Raw genomic sequence first — 16,123 nt, 5'->3', positions numbered from 1 at the left:
TTCTACTTATACTAATCAATCTGTGTTTGTGTGGTGTGTGTGTGTGTGTGTGTGTGTGTGTGTGTGTGTGTCCTACAACAAATGAATCTTTTATAAATTAAAGATATTCTTCATGGCTTTTCCTAGGAGACTCAGACATCTGAGTTCAGGCTTTCCTAGCCCTAATCTACCCTGTGCTCCCTGATTTAGTTTCTAAGTCTTATTCAAAAACTTTAATAAAGATCACTCACTTAGGTTAATCTTTCACACAGTAAAGTGCAACACTGTACTCTCATCCTGCCCAGTGTAGTGCTCTTTCTGTGGCCACCTTAATGAAAATGACTACTCTTTGCTTTGTCCTTACTGTGTGTCTACCATGTTAGGCATCATAAAAGGCCTAATACCCAGGAAATACTCCCAAACCAACTAGTACAAGAACCACAGGTTAAAAGTAATAAACATTTTATTGACAAAAGTGCTGGCTGTGTAGAATAAGAAGAGAGCTTCCTTGCTGCTATCTTTAATTATTTAATGGCTCAAAAAAACGGAAAGATTTCAACTTAAAAGTTGATTTTATTTCCTGTTAACCAGCATTTTAAAGTTTGATCATGTAATTTGAAGCTACCCTGTATAACAAACCTTTACAAATTATTATGTTTCCGAAATTAAATGTATCATATAATCAATATATCAATATATAAATAAATCTTATTACCCTGTATTCCAATTGGCTATTTTTGTATATATTTATATTGATTCTTTTAAAAAGACAAGAATTATGTGATTCTGCTTACATATAGTTGTCTGGTAACTCAAATAAGCTACATTTGAATATGTGACTAGTCAGGTAACAACCTACACAAGGACATTCTCAAGGGGCAGACAATAAAGCAAGTTGTCAGCAGTTGGCTCTTATGTGAACACTTCTGTATCACATCTAACAAAGCACAAAGGTACCAATCCCCACCCCCCACCTCCAGACTAACCTCATCTCCAAGACTTCTTGTCGGGTTTCTTCGTATTTTTTCTTCCATTCATTTGCTTCAATCTCTTTAGTGATTATCTAGATTATAATAGAGTCTGGTATTACCTGAACAATCTATCACACTTTGAATCTGAGATTAGAGACTAAAAGTAAGATACAATATGTTCCACTGACATTAGGAGTATCTATAATGTTCATAAACATTTGGAAAAGTAGTCTCAGGACACTGGAACAGAGCCACCATGGAAAGTTGTGGAATAGTTCCCAAAAACTAATGTAGTATTTACAACCTATGTAAATTTGCTTTTGTTTCATTTTGAATCTGTTTTGAGACAAAGTCTCACTAAGTATAAACTCTTGATCATCCTGTCTCAGCCTTCAAAATACTAGGATTACAGCAATGTACAATGCCCCAGCAGCAGATAGAGATTTCTAATTGCTTGAAATGCAGTAAGAGGATATAGTTTATTTGCATATTTGAAAGTAGAACAATAAAACCTGTTAAAATTGTTTTTAAAAGGAGGAGGGGGAAATGGGTAGAGTAAAAAAGTGGGGGGAGTTGTCTGGGATACATTGTATACATATCACAATGAAAGCTCTCTTCTAAAACATATACTAATAAAGACACATCTGGGTGCTGGTAGCCTGTAATCCTAGCTACTCAGAAGGCTGAGATCTGAGGACAGTGGTTCAAATCTAGCCCTAGCAGGAAAATCTGTGATACTCTTATTTCCAATTAACCAGCAATAGCTCAAAGTGGAGCTCAAATGGTAGAGTGCCATCCTTGAATGAAGAAGCTAAGGAACAGCACTCAGGCTGAGTTCAAGCCCCAGTACCAGAATAAAAGAAGAGAAATGGGGGAGAGGGAATACAAAGAGAGATTTTAAAAAGAATGGAGTCAGATGAGGGTTCAGGATGCATACCACCATGAGCTCCATCTTGTTCATATTTGGGATGTTCTTGCTAAATGGAAAGAACCTCAATTCTATTTTTACAGGACCATTCCTACCTTTCACTACACTTCCTTATCATGCTTTGTTCTTCCTTTTACAGCTTTCAGTAAGGATCTCAAGAATCAAGAAGCCATCTGTGTGCTTTAGGTGACCAAGCACATCTTTACTTTGATGCACTGTGTTCATCTCATAGCCTAACTCTCATGAAGTAGATGAAGTCATTTCCCTCATTTGTAAGATGGAATGAGTTGGGAGGGGAGCCTTTTGACTAGTATTTCCAAGTTCTGACCATAGGATCAGAAGTCATCCCCTATTGCCAGCATAATGCTATTATATATAGTGGATTCAGGGACTTGTGCTTTCTAGGCAAGTGCTCTACCATCTGAGTCAGCTCCATAGAAAGCTTTGAAAGATCTAGAGGAGAGATACTTAACTACTTTTGTCAAAGCTGTAAAAATAAAATTGTTAGGACTTCTTTAAAAGGGGGGGGGAATCTTTAAGAAACACATAAACCAAACAAGTAAAATATAGCATAGAAATATAATAGACTGGAAGTGGTAACCGATATACAACAGTGCCTTTACTAATTTTCGGTCACCTGGAAAAACATAGCAGTCATCTATATCCTAAACAGGAACTGAATTATTTAAAGAAGAGATGGTATCAGGGAACATTTTAACATTGCTACAAGCCTAGAATTTAAATCATTCTTAGCCATGAGCATGTATCCTCTTCACAATGGATCAGTTAATAAACTTTAGCAATTCAGAATAACAGATAAAGTATACAAAATTCTTAGGTGTGATTCAGAGATCAGCTTTCACTGAATTCCAGCATGTCAGGACTCCTGCACAGCACTGATTTTTATAGGGAGCCTTTTATGTGAGCTCATCTACTGCAGGGGTAATAACTTGCAGGCTGAGGCAACTTGAGCCAGCAGATGGAATCTGGAGCTTTGCAAAGAACCAGAGTGATAAGCAGACAGAACAAGTACATCTTTACCTCTTCTCTGATCAAGGTGAGCACGGCTGTCTTATCAGATTCGCTTAGGCAGATCCCATCCAGGGGACTCTCACCTCCACACTCTACGGATACTGGGGCCTTGTCTGCAGAAGACTCAAACATTCCCTGTGAGGAAAGGTAATAGTTGATAGTTTCAGCTTTTGCTTATTTAACACTTACGTATCTTTCAAAAACTTCCTTATTACAAAATTCACAACACCTCTTAAAAATGTGCTTGCAGAAGGAATAGGAGGATAGCTCTAAAATAATCTAACTATAGTATCATATAAAGAAATATGGTTCTAGTCTGGCACCAGTGAATCAAGCCAATAACCTAGCTACTCTAGCTGAGATCTGAAAAATCTCAGTTCAAAGTTAGCCCAGTAGACAAATCCAAGACTCATCTCCAAGTAACAAGCAAAAAGCTGGAAGTGGAAGTGTGGCTCAGGTAGTAAAGTACTGCCATGAGTGAAAAAGCTGAGAAGTTTTATATACATGTATGATTAGTTGGAGAATATCCAAATGCCAAAATGACTGGGGATAATCTTAATACTCTAAAATGGAAGTATACTGATAGGTTAGTTGCTAATTTATAATCAGTTCATTGTCTACTATCTTATTTGAACCAGGTCCAAATCCAAAATTGTTATAGCTTCATCTACTCTCTAAATGCTACATACACACACACACAAACACACACACAATTTTAGCATACATCTTCACAGATCTCAGCCATAGAAACTCAGTTCACAGAATAAAGACAAGAGCTACTAGCTGAAAGGGCCCATTTTCCTGCAACATTTGTGGGAGGACAGCTCAAGCTGTCCAAGAATACCCCAGAACCTCTTTTTCTATGTTGGCATAGTTCTAGTACAAGAACCAGAGGGTATTTGTGGTGGAAGCCTCTGTCACTAGCACTAATTTTCTTATGTAATCTCTCCCTTTTGGGTGGAATCTGGATTCAGTGACTTTATGAATCTTTATGGATCTGGATTCACATGACTTTAGCCATATCCTAATGATACTATTTTTTTTGTCAGTTGTGGAGCCTGAACTCTGGGCTTGGGCATTGTCCATGAGCAATTCAGTTCAAGGCTAGTGCTCTACCACTTGAGCCACAGCGCCACTTCCATCTTTTTCTACTTATGTGGTGCTGAGGAATCGAACACAGGGCCTCATCCATGCAAGGCAAGCACTCTACCACTGAGCCACCTTCCCAGCCCCTAGAGATACCATTTTTGAAAATAGGTTGCATAATGACTGTGGCTTCTATGTATTGAGAGGCTCTATGGAAAGGCCCATGTGACCAAGAATGAGTTGCGTGAGCCTGAAAGTGAATCTACCCTACGTCAAGTTTAGAGTCAACTACAGCTTTGTCAACAGCTTGATTGTGGGAGGTCCTTGGTGAGAGGACCCAGCAACACTATCCCAAGGTTCCTAACCTGTAGGAACAATGAAATAATAAATGTTTGTTGTTTTAAGCCACTAAGTTTTGAAGTAATTTATAGATAGCCAACATAGCTCTGGACATGGGAGTCAGCTTGTGCTTGGCTTCCTATCAAGAAACTTTCCTATTGTTCTACCAGAAAACTCTGAGATCTGATAAACACTTTCAGCAAAGTAGAGAATACAAAAAAAATATATGAAAATCAATAGTTTTTTACTGGGTGCCAGTGGCTTATACCTGTAATACTTGCTACTCAGGAGGCTGAGATCTGAGGATTGTGGTTTGAGGCCAGCCCGGGCAGGAAAGTCCATAAGACTCTTATCACCACTAAACTACAAAAAAAAACTGACAGTAGAGCTGTGTCTCAAGTGGTAGAGCATTGGCCTTGAGCATAAAAGCTCAGGGACGTAGGCCTACAGTTCAAGCCCCAGGACTGGCAAAAAAAGAAAAAAAAAAAAAAGAAAAGATTAAAAAAAAAAAAGCTTACCTATACCAATAACAATTACCCTGAGGAAAAGAAACCAGGAAAACAATCCCATTCACAATAGCAAAAATGAAGAAAACAACAACAAAAACTCAAAACACTAAAATAAAAACCCTAGGACTAAATCTAACCAAGGAGGGGCTGGGAAGGTGGCTCAGTGGTAGAGTGCTTGCCTTACATGCATGAGGCCCTGAGTCCGATTCCTCAGCACCACATAATCAGAAAAAGCTGGAAGTGGTGCTATGGCTAAAGTGGTAGGGTCCTAGCCTTGAGCTGAAGAGCTGAGGGACAGTGTCCAGGCCCAGAGTTCAGGCCCCATGACCGGCAAAAAAAAAAAAATCTAACCAAGGAGATGAAAGACTTCTATAAGAAATACCGAAAAAAGAAAATTAAGAAAACCCTCTTCTTGAAGATGGAAGGACATCCAATGTCCATTGATGGGCAAAATACAGACTCAAAGTAGTTCTCATCAAAATCCAATGACACTGGAACACATAATCCAATAAATAAATGGGCAAATGAATTGAACAAATACATGAAAAAATGTTCAACATACTTTGCCATAAAGGAAACACCGATCAAAGCTATACCAAAATAACTTACTAAGGATGGCTATCTCCAAGAAAACAATACCAACAAATGTCCAGGCCAGTAGCTGTTAGCTCATGTTTGTAACCCTAGCTATCCAGGAGGGTGAGATCTGAGGACTCTGTTTTTTTTGGTCAGTTGGAGGGTTTGAACTCTGGGCCTGGGCGCTGTACCTCAGCTCTTCAGCTCAGGGCAAGCGCTCTACTACTTGAGCCACAGTGTCATTTCCGGTTTTCTGGTGGCTACTTGGAGATAAGAGTCTCACGGACTTTCCTGCCTGGGCCAGCTTTGAACTGCAATCCTGAGATCTCAGCCTCATGAGTAGCTAAGATTACAAGGATGAACCACCAATGTCTGCCTAAGGATCATGCTTTGAAGCCAGTCTGGGCAGAAAAGTCCATGAGAGTCTTATTTCCAATTAACCACCAAAAAAGCTGGAAGTGGAGCTGTGGCTCAAGTGGTACAATCCTAGCCTTAAGCAAAAAAGTTCAAGGACCGTGTCTAGGCCCTGAGTTTATTTATTGACTTATTTCTGGGTCTAATATTCTATTCCATTCATCTACATGGAAAAGACCATGTACTAGTATAATGCTTTTTTTAAACTATAGTTCTATCATATAAGTAAAAGTTAGATATTGTGATACCTCCAAGCATTGCTTAAGATTGTTTTTTTGGCTATCTGGTCTTTTATATTTCCATATTAATTTTAGGATTTTAATTTTCTATTTCTATGAAGAATGATGTCATAAGGTGGTTGAGGTAGGATTTATGCTGTGACCTATTTTAGCCACTCCTCAGTTTCCCAGGACTTACTGCTTAAAAACAATGTGAAAAGTACCTAGAATCTACTAGCACAAAAATTGGCCATATCATCTCTTTAGGATTGCATCAGAAGCTAGCATATGTTTAATGAAGCTGCCTGAATCAGTCAATTATATTCTGAAAAGATCTGATTTCTTATTTCCTATTCTTTCTCCTGGTCCCTTATGATTTAAGGACTAAGACAGATATGCCTTGATGGCTATTCAGTAGTATCCTGGCTACAAACTTACTGTGAACACAAATAAGACAAGAAACTAACTCTGATGTCCTTGCAGTGGGTAGAAGCATTAGCATCAATAATCTGTGCTTTGCTGGCAATGCTCATCTCAGCCTTTGTCTTTGAGTCACTGGAGCAGCAGTACTATACGCTAGTCTAACTGAGACATGGCTGGAAGAACCAAGAAAACTAAACTCAAGTTTATGACTTCTAAAAAAATAAATAAATAAAAGCAGACTCCTAAGTGAAAAATGCTGCCACTAAAAAATGCAAAGATGAGGGCTGGGAAGGCAGTTCAGTGATAGAGTGCTTGCCTTGCATGCATGAGGCCCTGCGTTCGATTCCTCAGCACCACATAAGCAGAAAAAGCCAGAAGTGAGGCTGTGGCTCACATGGTAGAGTGCTAGCCTTGAGCTGAAGAGCTGAGGGACAGCGCCCAGGCCTAGAGTTCAGGTCCCATGACCAGAAAAAAAAAAAAAGAAAGAAATGATGAGATTCAATGCTCACCATTTAAAGACGTAGTTATTAACATAGATTTCTTTTCTGTCTGTCTCACTGTATCAAGGTTTGAATTCAGGGGCCTCATGATCACTTGGTTTGTTTGCAGGGCCAGTACTCTACTAATTTCACTTAGCCAGGTTTTTTTCCTGGTTATTTTGGAGATGCAGTCTCAAGGATTTTCTGCTCAAGCTGATTTCTCAGGCCTCCTGAGTGGCTAAGATTACAGATGTACCACCCATGCCAAACTCAGATTTTCCTTTAACCTTATTTTATTGTAAAGATGCTGTACAGAGGAGTTATAGTTACATGAGTAAGGTAATGAGTACCTTTCTGGTCAAGCATTGTTACCCCCTCCCATGTTGTTTTCCCACTATCCCTTCCCTCCCCCACCTTCCTCACTCCTCCCTACCCCCAAGCTGTAAAGTTCATTTCCAATATACGGTCTTGTGGGTATCATTATTGCAATGGGTCATCCTGTGTCCTTGTTTCAGCATTTTGTCAAACTCTTTCTTCAACATTTTCAAGATTAAAATTTCTTGTTTTCAGTGCTAGGCAAGCTATACCTCCTGCACTTGGATGGAAATTTCTTAACACAGTGTCTATTCAAAGTTTTAAGGAAGTACAAACTGATTTATGGCAGGAAGTTCATATGAGATTGCTTCTAAGAAGTCACAATATATAATATCTGGCTCTACTGATGCGTATACTCTAGTATTCCTTTCTATTCTTTCTAAAAACCATTACTTTACTATAGTCTTAAGTCTTTCAATTACCCTTTACTCTTTTCCTCCCAGCTATCCTGATGAAGCAGACAGGTACTGTTGCTCACTTTACAGATGCATAAATCATAAATCAGGATATATAAAAGAGCTGATTTCAAGTACTAGGCAAACCACCTGATTTTGTAACCACATAGACAATGTTTTGTCTACTCAGCATAGCTTTTCTAATCATTCCTTCATTGTTTTTACATACTGAAGATACCAGGAAGTGTTACCTTTGGCAAACTTTAAAAGGAACTAGCTTATGCCAAAAGGTAAGAGACCAAGCCTAGAAACAGTAAAACTCATTTCAAAGTTGCCATCATCTTTCAAAAGACTGGTACTAGCCCTGTGCTCAAGAAAAGGTTATTTTACCCTAGGTTCTTCACCCCAGTGACAGTAAAAACAAAACAAAACACCACATGACTAATGGCTATTGTATAAAACATTCTGCATAAATTGTAAATTCCTTAGGTGAAGAAACTAAGTAATATTACATATGTGTATGTATAGCCATGTGTAAAACTAGTATTTAAGACAATGGGTGAAAGATATACAAGATTTTTTTTTTATGAGCCGAACCTAGGACTTGAATTCAGGTCTGGACACTGTTCTTGAGCCTTAATGCCCAAGGCTAGCACTTTACTTTTGGATTTTTGATAGTTAATTGGAGAAGAGTATCATGGATTTTTTTTTCTGCGCAGACTAGCTTTGAACACGATACTTAGATCTTAGCCTCCTGAGTAGCTAGTATTACAGGTAAGAATCACCAGTATGTAGCTTATAGATTTTATGTATTACTTTTACAAGTCTAAGCTTAGTAGAAAATAAAGATTTTGGTTTTAACTTATCTCAGATTCAGCCTTTTTCAACCTGCCATGTCATCAGACACCTGGTACATTATATAATATATATACATATATATACACACATACACACATATGCAAATAAAACCATTACTGAAAGAAATCTGAGCTCCACTCCATGCCTCCAAGTTTAGGAACTTACAAGCACAGTAGAGCCATCTTTTTCCATCTTCTGGCAAGTCTCTTTCTCTATGCCTAAAATACAGAAAGTTATTTTTTTAAGTTTTCTCAAGAAATCGATTCCTTTCCTTCCTAATGAAAGGCTCAGGAACTCCATGCAGGCCAAAAATTACTATGAACACATCAAGAGCATTTCAAGATGTTAAAGGAGCACTGGCATTCTAGTGAGCCCTATTTGTTCCATGTTGAAAGACTTATACTTCAGAAGAATGCATGCAGTCAATCTTCTGGCAAAAAGAAGCAGTAGGCTGCCCCCTTGTGTCCACTGAAAGTTTAGCACATGAGTTGTAATTATCATGGAATTGTTTCAGAAAAAGGAAATTTTAATTCACGGGACACTATTTTGTTTCCAAGTCTGAATGAATTTAAATTCTAACCTGGAAGGACACCCTCAATATAATTACTGAGGCAAAAAAAATGACAAGCTTTAAATTTCAAGCTTAAAAAAGTGTGTTTATTATCCTATCAATACTCTTCTAACTGGTTTTCGTTCTTTTTTTTCTTTTTTATCGGTCATGGGGCCTGAACTCTGAGCGTGGGTGCTGTCCCTGAGCTCTTCAGCTCAAGGCAAGCACTCTACCACTTGAGCCACAGCCTCACTTCTGGCTTTTTCTGCTTATGTGGTGCTGAGGAATTGAACCCAGGGCCTCATGCATGCAAGGCAAGCACTCTACCACTGAGCTACCTTCCTAGTCCCTGGTTTTATCAGTTCCATTTTTTTTTTACTTTACCACCATAAGTGACATTAAATAAGAAAAAAAGAAAATAACAGGCTATGTTCTCATTGAATAAAATATCAATATATAAAAAAAACTATACCAATGCTGGGTGCTGGTAACTCACACTTGTAATCCTAGCTACTCAGGAGGCTGAGATCTGAGGATCAAGGTTCAAAGCCAGCCTGGGCAGGAAACTCCCTGAGACTCTTTTTTTTTTGGTCCAGTCGTGGAGTCTGAACTCTGGGCCTGGGCGCTGTCCCTTAGCTCTTCAGCTCAAGGCTAGCGCTCTACCACTTAAGCCACAGCTCCACTTCTGGCTTTTTTTCTTTTTGCTTTATGTGGGGCTGAGGAATCAAACCCAGGGCCTCATGCATGCAAGGCAAGCGCTCTACCACTGAGCTACCTTCCCAGCCCCTCCCTGAGACTCTTATCTCCAAATAACTACCAGAAAACTGGAAGTGGTGCTGTGGTAGAGCACCTGCCTTCAGCTGAAGAGCAGAGGGACAATGTACCACAACCGACAGACCAAAACAAAAACAACAACAACAAAAAAAAGATGACACCAAAATTTAAAGCCACAATCCTTCACATAGGTATTGTTTTAGTCAATGATTGTTTAAAACACAAATATGACCATTATTTCAATGCTCGCATCTCTCAGAGCATCCCTAAATTCCTCACTACATTCTCCATTCCTACTTGTCCTATACATGAAGAAAGCCAGTGAGCATTTTACCAATGTGGCATTCCCAGGCTGTGTGCATCCTCATTTCCTGGAGAACTATGTCCCTATCCATCAGGATCCACTTCTCCCTGGAATCTCTCCAGGAAACAGTCATACAGTAGAGCCAATGGCAACCCTCTACCCATCACCTACAGCCTTTGCCTGCTCCTTGGACAGATGTAATCAGTCAGTCAAACATCTTTGTTTAAATCTGTTACCACTGTTCCAAAGACAACTAGCCAATTTACCAACATTGAGGATAGCACTGTAGCTATTAGAGCTGTTTCTAATAACTCCTATGCATGAAATTTCTTAAAAAATTTGCCATATTTTTTGCCATATACTTGTACCAGAAGAAATACAAAAGCAGGCCTCTCATAGTCACCCTGACTTTGAGAATTTCTAAGTCCCCTTTCTACAGGGGGAATAGAAGAAATTGTAGTGAGAGCAGAGAGTACAGTGGGATCCAAGGAACATTCATGACACACCTGAAAAAAATAGCAGAATTTTTGTAAGAAATGGCAAAGAAAAAAAAATAGCAGAATTTTTGTAAGAAATGGCAAAGGAAGATGTTTCAGGTATGTGGAAAAACAAAAGCAGCACAAAGTACTAAAGATTAACCTTGAGAAAGTAGGTATTTAGGACAGTAGTGGGCAAGGCTTTAGGAAAAAAAATGTAGGCAGTGTCTGATACAGTTATTTTGTTATGAGTGGTTCTATAGTTAGGATCTGGAATGTTTCTCCCAGTCCTATGTGTTAAAAGGTTGGTCACAAGGGTGGCCCACTGGGAAGTGATGGGACTCTTAAGAGGGAACCAGGAGAGGTCTTTGGGTCACTAGGTACATGTCCTTGAAGATTTTGGGACTCCAGGCCCCTTTCCCTTTCTTTTACTTCCTGGCCATGAAGTAAGCAGTCCTGCTCAACCATAGGATCTTTCCTCACCAGAGGCTTAAAAGCAAGAAGTCCACTTGATCATGTTCATTCTAGAACAATGAACCAAATCAGCCTTATTGCTCACAAGTAGGTTGTCTCAGGTATTAATTGTAGCAACAGAAAGCTCATTAACAGATAGGAAACTGACACCTGGGGGATAGGGAGGTCAAGGAAATAACTTCCCATGTTTCCCTTGTTGGATGGCAGATTATGACTTTAAAAATTCTAAGTATAAAAGCCAGGAGCGCTATATATAATAAGGCTAGATTTCATTAGAATGTTAAGAATTTTATGTACACCAATTAAGTCAACCTACTATTTGGTGACAGGTAAATTTACAGTAGCTTAATATGATGAAAATAATCACTTTGCCAGGCGCTGGTGGCTCATGCCTGTAATCCTAGCTACTCAAGAGGCTGAGATCTGAGGATCGAGGTTCAAAGGCAGCCTGGGCAGGAAAGTCTGAGAGATTTCCAATAAACCACCAGAAAACCAGAAGTGGCGTTGTGGCTCAAGTGGTAAAGTGCTTGCCTTGAGCTGAAGAGCTGAGGGACAGCGCCCAGGCCCAGAGTTCAAGCCCCATGACCAACAAAAAAAGAAAAGAAAAGAATCACTTCACACTTAAGCATTGGTGTTAAAGGCCATGGAAGCATACTGCTTAGCTTGTGGTAGTAGTAGTAATGTTCAGAACATACTACCCCAAATACGACACCTCAGCATTTGAGGAAGCAGTAGAAGCAGGAAGGTCTCTCTGTCCATCTCCCTTGATGCATGTTTCCCCTGGAAACAGGTTATTAGATGCTAATTCAAAAAAAAAAGCCCTTATATTAGCTTGTACGTTTTTCCCATTAGTCTTGTTTTCATGATAGAGTTCTCAGAAATGAACTTTACAATGGGAATAAAAAGATACTCATTTCCTCTTTAATGCTAGCCAAGCAACATTGGTCAAGTTTCTTAACTTCTGTGCCATACTTTATCTCTCTGAAGAATTGTGAAAAGCATAACCAGTGAGGATCACATGAAGCACTCAGAGCAATGTTCATATGTAGTGCTATAGTGGTAGTTGTTAACAAGTTCTGTGAGTTAAATGAGCTTAACTGCAAAAAAGCCAAATGCACAGCATATTTATAAGACACTATACTTGATATGGCTATTTTAGTGCAAAATTACAGGGAAATTCAATCAGTGTCTCCTGAACATCTTCCCACACTTAACTATGTCTCTAGTCCTTGGATAATACTTTGCTGTGTATCTTCTGTAGACATACTTTGTCTACAAAAGCTTTGCTACTGCAAAGCATAGATCAGCATCCTAATCTATCCCTCAAGTGACCCAATTCTCTAATCTCTCTAGGGTACCTCCTGCTTTGAGCTTTCAGGCATTTCTAGGCTTATGTATATTAGAAAGACGAAGATGTTTCCATACCTGCTTCTGAGGATGAAAACGTATGATTTATGGTAGACACAGGAACATTGGAACATTCAAAGTACTCCAGGTCTTCCTCTGGCTCACCTTTCACCTCGGCCCCAGATGATTTCTGACCACATGATGTGGATGCCAGTTTCTCCTCATCAGTCGCATGACCATCTCTGTTAGAAATGTCTGGAATCTGGGAGATCACGGCTCCTTCATCCTGGCAAATTTAAGAGCAGACACTACCAGTTAGGAGGCAAATAATGGAAGATGTCAGCAATGGAGCAAGCAGTCACAATTCCATACAGATCCAGAATTAATGACAGATACAGGTCTAAAGTGGGCAGAAAGCTGGTGTCCCAATTATGAACTGAGGTGCTTCCTAGAACCTCGCTTCTGTAATTTGGGTCTGTGGTTTGAAAACACAAGCTTTTCTTGCTTTTTCCTCCTAGTACTAGAGTTTGATTTCAGTGGCCTTGCATCCTTTCAGCTTCCTTGCTCATAGCTGGCACTCTAATCACTTGAGCTGTGCCTCTAGCCTGGACTGGCTTCAAAACTTATCTTTAGGTTTCAACTTCCTGAATAGCTAGGATACAGGCATGAGCCACTGGTGCCTAACCTTTTAATTAATTTTTGGGGTCAGTACTAGGGCTTGAACTCAGGGCCTGGGTGCTATACTTTAGCTTTTTATATTCACAGGTGGTGCTCTACCCATTCAGCCACAGCTTCACTTCACTTTCATGATTAATTGGAGATAACAGTCTCACAGAGTTGCTTGGTCACGCTGGCTTTGCACTCTGATCCTCACATCTTACCTTCAACAATGCTAGTGTTATAGTTGTATACCATAAGTATTTTCTAGTCCAAATTTAAATTTATAAGCTTAATTAAGCAACTGAAAACGATAGTTTTCAAGTTTTCTTGCACATATACCTCCTAATTATTTTTGAAAGTCCATGTAATTTTCAAGTTACTTCTAAATTTTTTTGGAATAAGAACCTTATTAAATTATAATAATTAAACATCTTTAAGAGAATAAATTATCTTTAAATCTCTAAGGTGTAATACTTTGAATATTCTAAATATACTTGCTTAATGAAACTTAAGTTACTCTAGTAATTTGATAGCTGGTGACTTATTTTTTTAAGTACATCAACCAGCTGGGTACCAGTAGCTCATGCCTGTAATCCTAGCTCCTCAGAAGAAGCTAGGATCTGAGGATCACAGTTAAAAGCCAGCCCATGCAGGGAAGTTCAAAAGACTCTTATTTCCACTTAACCACCAAAAAGCCAAAGTGGAGAGCTTCTAGCTACCTTGAGTAAAAAAAAACTCAGACAGTGTCCAGGTCCTAAGTTCAAGCCCCAGGACAGAGGAGCACATATGTGCATGCACAATTTATTTTTCCCTCTCAAGTATACAAACATGTCTTTTTTGGTGGGGAGGACAGCACTGAGGTTTGAATTCAGGGCCTCATGTTTGCCAGACAATGTTCTGCTAAGTCATGCCTTCAGCTGTTTTTTTGCTGGCTACTTTATGAGATATAGTCTTGTTTCCTGCCAGGATTCTACTTGGACCAAGATCTGTCTATTTTAGATTTTGCATAGTTGCTGTCCAAGGCATACTACATGTCCAGCTTCCCTTGGTGGAGATAAGAGTCTCTCAGACCTTTCTTCTTGGGCTTACCTGAAACCATGGGCCTCCCAATCTCAACCTCCCACATAGTTTGGGATGACTGGTGTGGGCCACAGCACCAAGCTATAGGATTAAGAAGGGGTCTCTGGAACTTCTCTATCTTGGCTGGCCTTGAACCAAGATCAGATTACAGATGTAAGTTATTGATGCCCAGCTAAACAGCTGCTCAATAGTCAGAAATAGACATTATTCTATTTCTGAATTTGTAATTCTACTTCACTTCTACTTCATTTGGAACTCTACATCACTTCCTGCTTGTATCATTAAAAGTCTGTTCAGGTCTCTCTATCCTAGATTTCTCTCTAAAAACATTTTTAGACATTTTTTTTCCTTGCTCCTAAGTATAAATTGTTAATCTTTTTCTTCTGGAGAATGACAAACACATCTACTAATATACAACTTATCTTGAAAATAGTGCAAGTTAGCCAGGTGCCAGTGGCTCACACCTATAATTCTAGCTATTCGGGAGGCTGAGATCTGATGATTTTGGTTCAAGGCTAGCCAAAGCAGGAAAGACTTTTTTTTAAGGTTTTTTTCTGTGTGTGTGTGTGTGTGTGTGTGTGTGTTTTTTTTGGTGAGTTGTGGGGCTTGAACTCTGGGCTTGGGCGCTGTCCCTGTGCTCTTCAGCTCAAGGCGAGCGCTCTACCACTTGAGCCACAGTGCCACTACCAGGAAAGACTCTTATCTCCAATAAAACCACTGGAAAACTGGAAGTGGTGGTGTGGCTCAAGTGGTAGAGTGCTCGCCTTGAGCTTAAGAGCTGAGGGACAGCGCCCAAGCCCAGAGTTCAAGCCCCACGACCGACAAAAAACGAGGAAGGGAGGGAGAGAGGAAGGGAGGGAGGGAAGGAGGGAAGAAGGGAAGGAGGGAGGAAGAGAGGAAGGGAGGGAGGGAGGGAGGGAGGAAGGAAGGAAGGAAGGAAGGAAGGAAGGAAGGAAGGAAGGAAGGAAGGAAGGAAGGAAGTTTTTATAAGAATTTTATAAGAATTATCAAACCCCAGAACTATTACACCAAGTTTTAAAACTTCTGCAGTTAAGGTAGGAATCTTTGTTTTTTAGCAAGTTAAAAGTAAGTTTCTCAAAGTTCCTGTTACTTGATTTGCTTTCATACATTTGTAACACTCAAAAAATAACTCAACTACTCAGGAGATCGGAGAATTGCAGTTCAAAACCAGCCCAGACAGGAAAGTCCATGAGACTCTTATTTCCAACAAACCACTCAGAAAACCAAGTGGTAGAGTGCTAACCTTGAGTTGAAGAGCTGAGGGACAGCGCCCAGGCCCAGAGTTCAAATACCTCCCTGGCTTAAAAAAAAAAACTTAAACTATGTATAAATTTCTGTACAAGTTGTACAGAATGATGTTAAATTGTGTCCCTTAACTTATGAATATATTCTTGTAATTATATTGAAATACATTTTTAAAGTGTCTCATTGCAATCAGGTAAACCTGAGGTTTGTGTTTTTTTGGGGGGTGAGGTTGTTGGTTTGGTTTTTTTTTGTTTCCTCACACTTTATATAGTCATGGGCTACAAATTTACTGCTAGATATACTTATTACTGGAATTCTAAAAAGCATCAATTTTATTAGTAGCTTCCAGTTTTGTAATTATAATACAAACCCTTATTTATAGAAAAAAAGGGATTTAACAGAAGAAAAGTGTTCTAATAGAAATGACATCCAATTCTTTTCCAAGTTGTATGCCAAAACATCCTGTCATCAAAACTTATTTTTAATGATCTCTCAGGTGGCAACTCAGGTGCTGCTAGAGCAATAAATTGGAAAATTACCTAAGTTAAAAAATGATTTTACGGCCAGGCACTGGTGGCTCATGTCTGTACTCCTAGCTACTCAGGAGGCT

General features: G+C 39.3%; 1 protein-coding gene across 1 annotated transcript in view; it reads right to left on the bottom strand.

The window, feature by feature from the left end:
* Window positions 1-16,123, bottom strand: part of Tacc1 (transforming, acidic coiled-coil containing protein 1) — a 77,755-nt gene that overhangs the window by 21,050 nt on the left and 40,582 nt on the right. The window contains 6 exon segments of the mRNA XM_013026003.1: window positions 962-1,042; window positions 2,920-3,045; window positions 8,748-8,800; window positions 12,673-12,815; window positions 13,086-13,112; window positions 13,258-13,278. Coding sequence (XP_012881457.1) covers window positions 962-1,042; window positions 2,920-3,045; window positions 8,748-8,800; window positions 12,673-12,815; window positions 13,086-13,112; window positions 13,258-13,278 — 451 coding nt within the window.

Source organism: Dipodomys ordii, unplaced genomic scaffold (assembly GCF_000151885.1).
Source record: "Dipodomys ordii isolate 6190 unplaced genomic scaffold, Dord_2.0 Scaffold4, whole genome shotgun sequence".
In the NCBI taxonomy this organism is placed as follows: domain Eukaryota; kingdom Metazoa; phylum Chordata; class Mammalia; order Rodentia; family Heteromyidae; genus Dipodomys; species Dipodomys ordii.
This window is presented reverse-complemented; position numbering and strand designations above follow the sequence as displayed.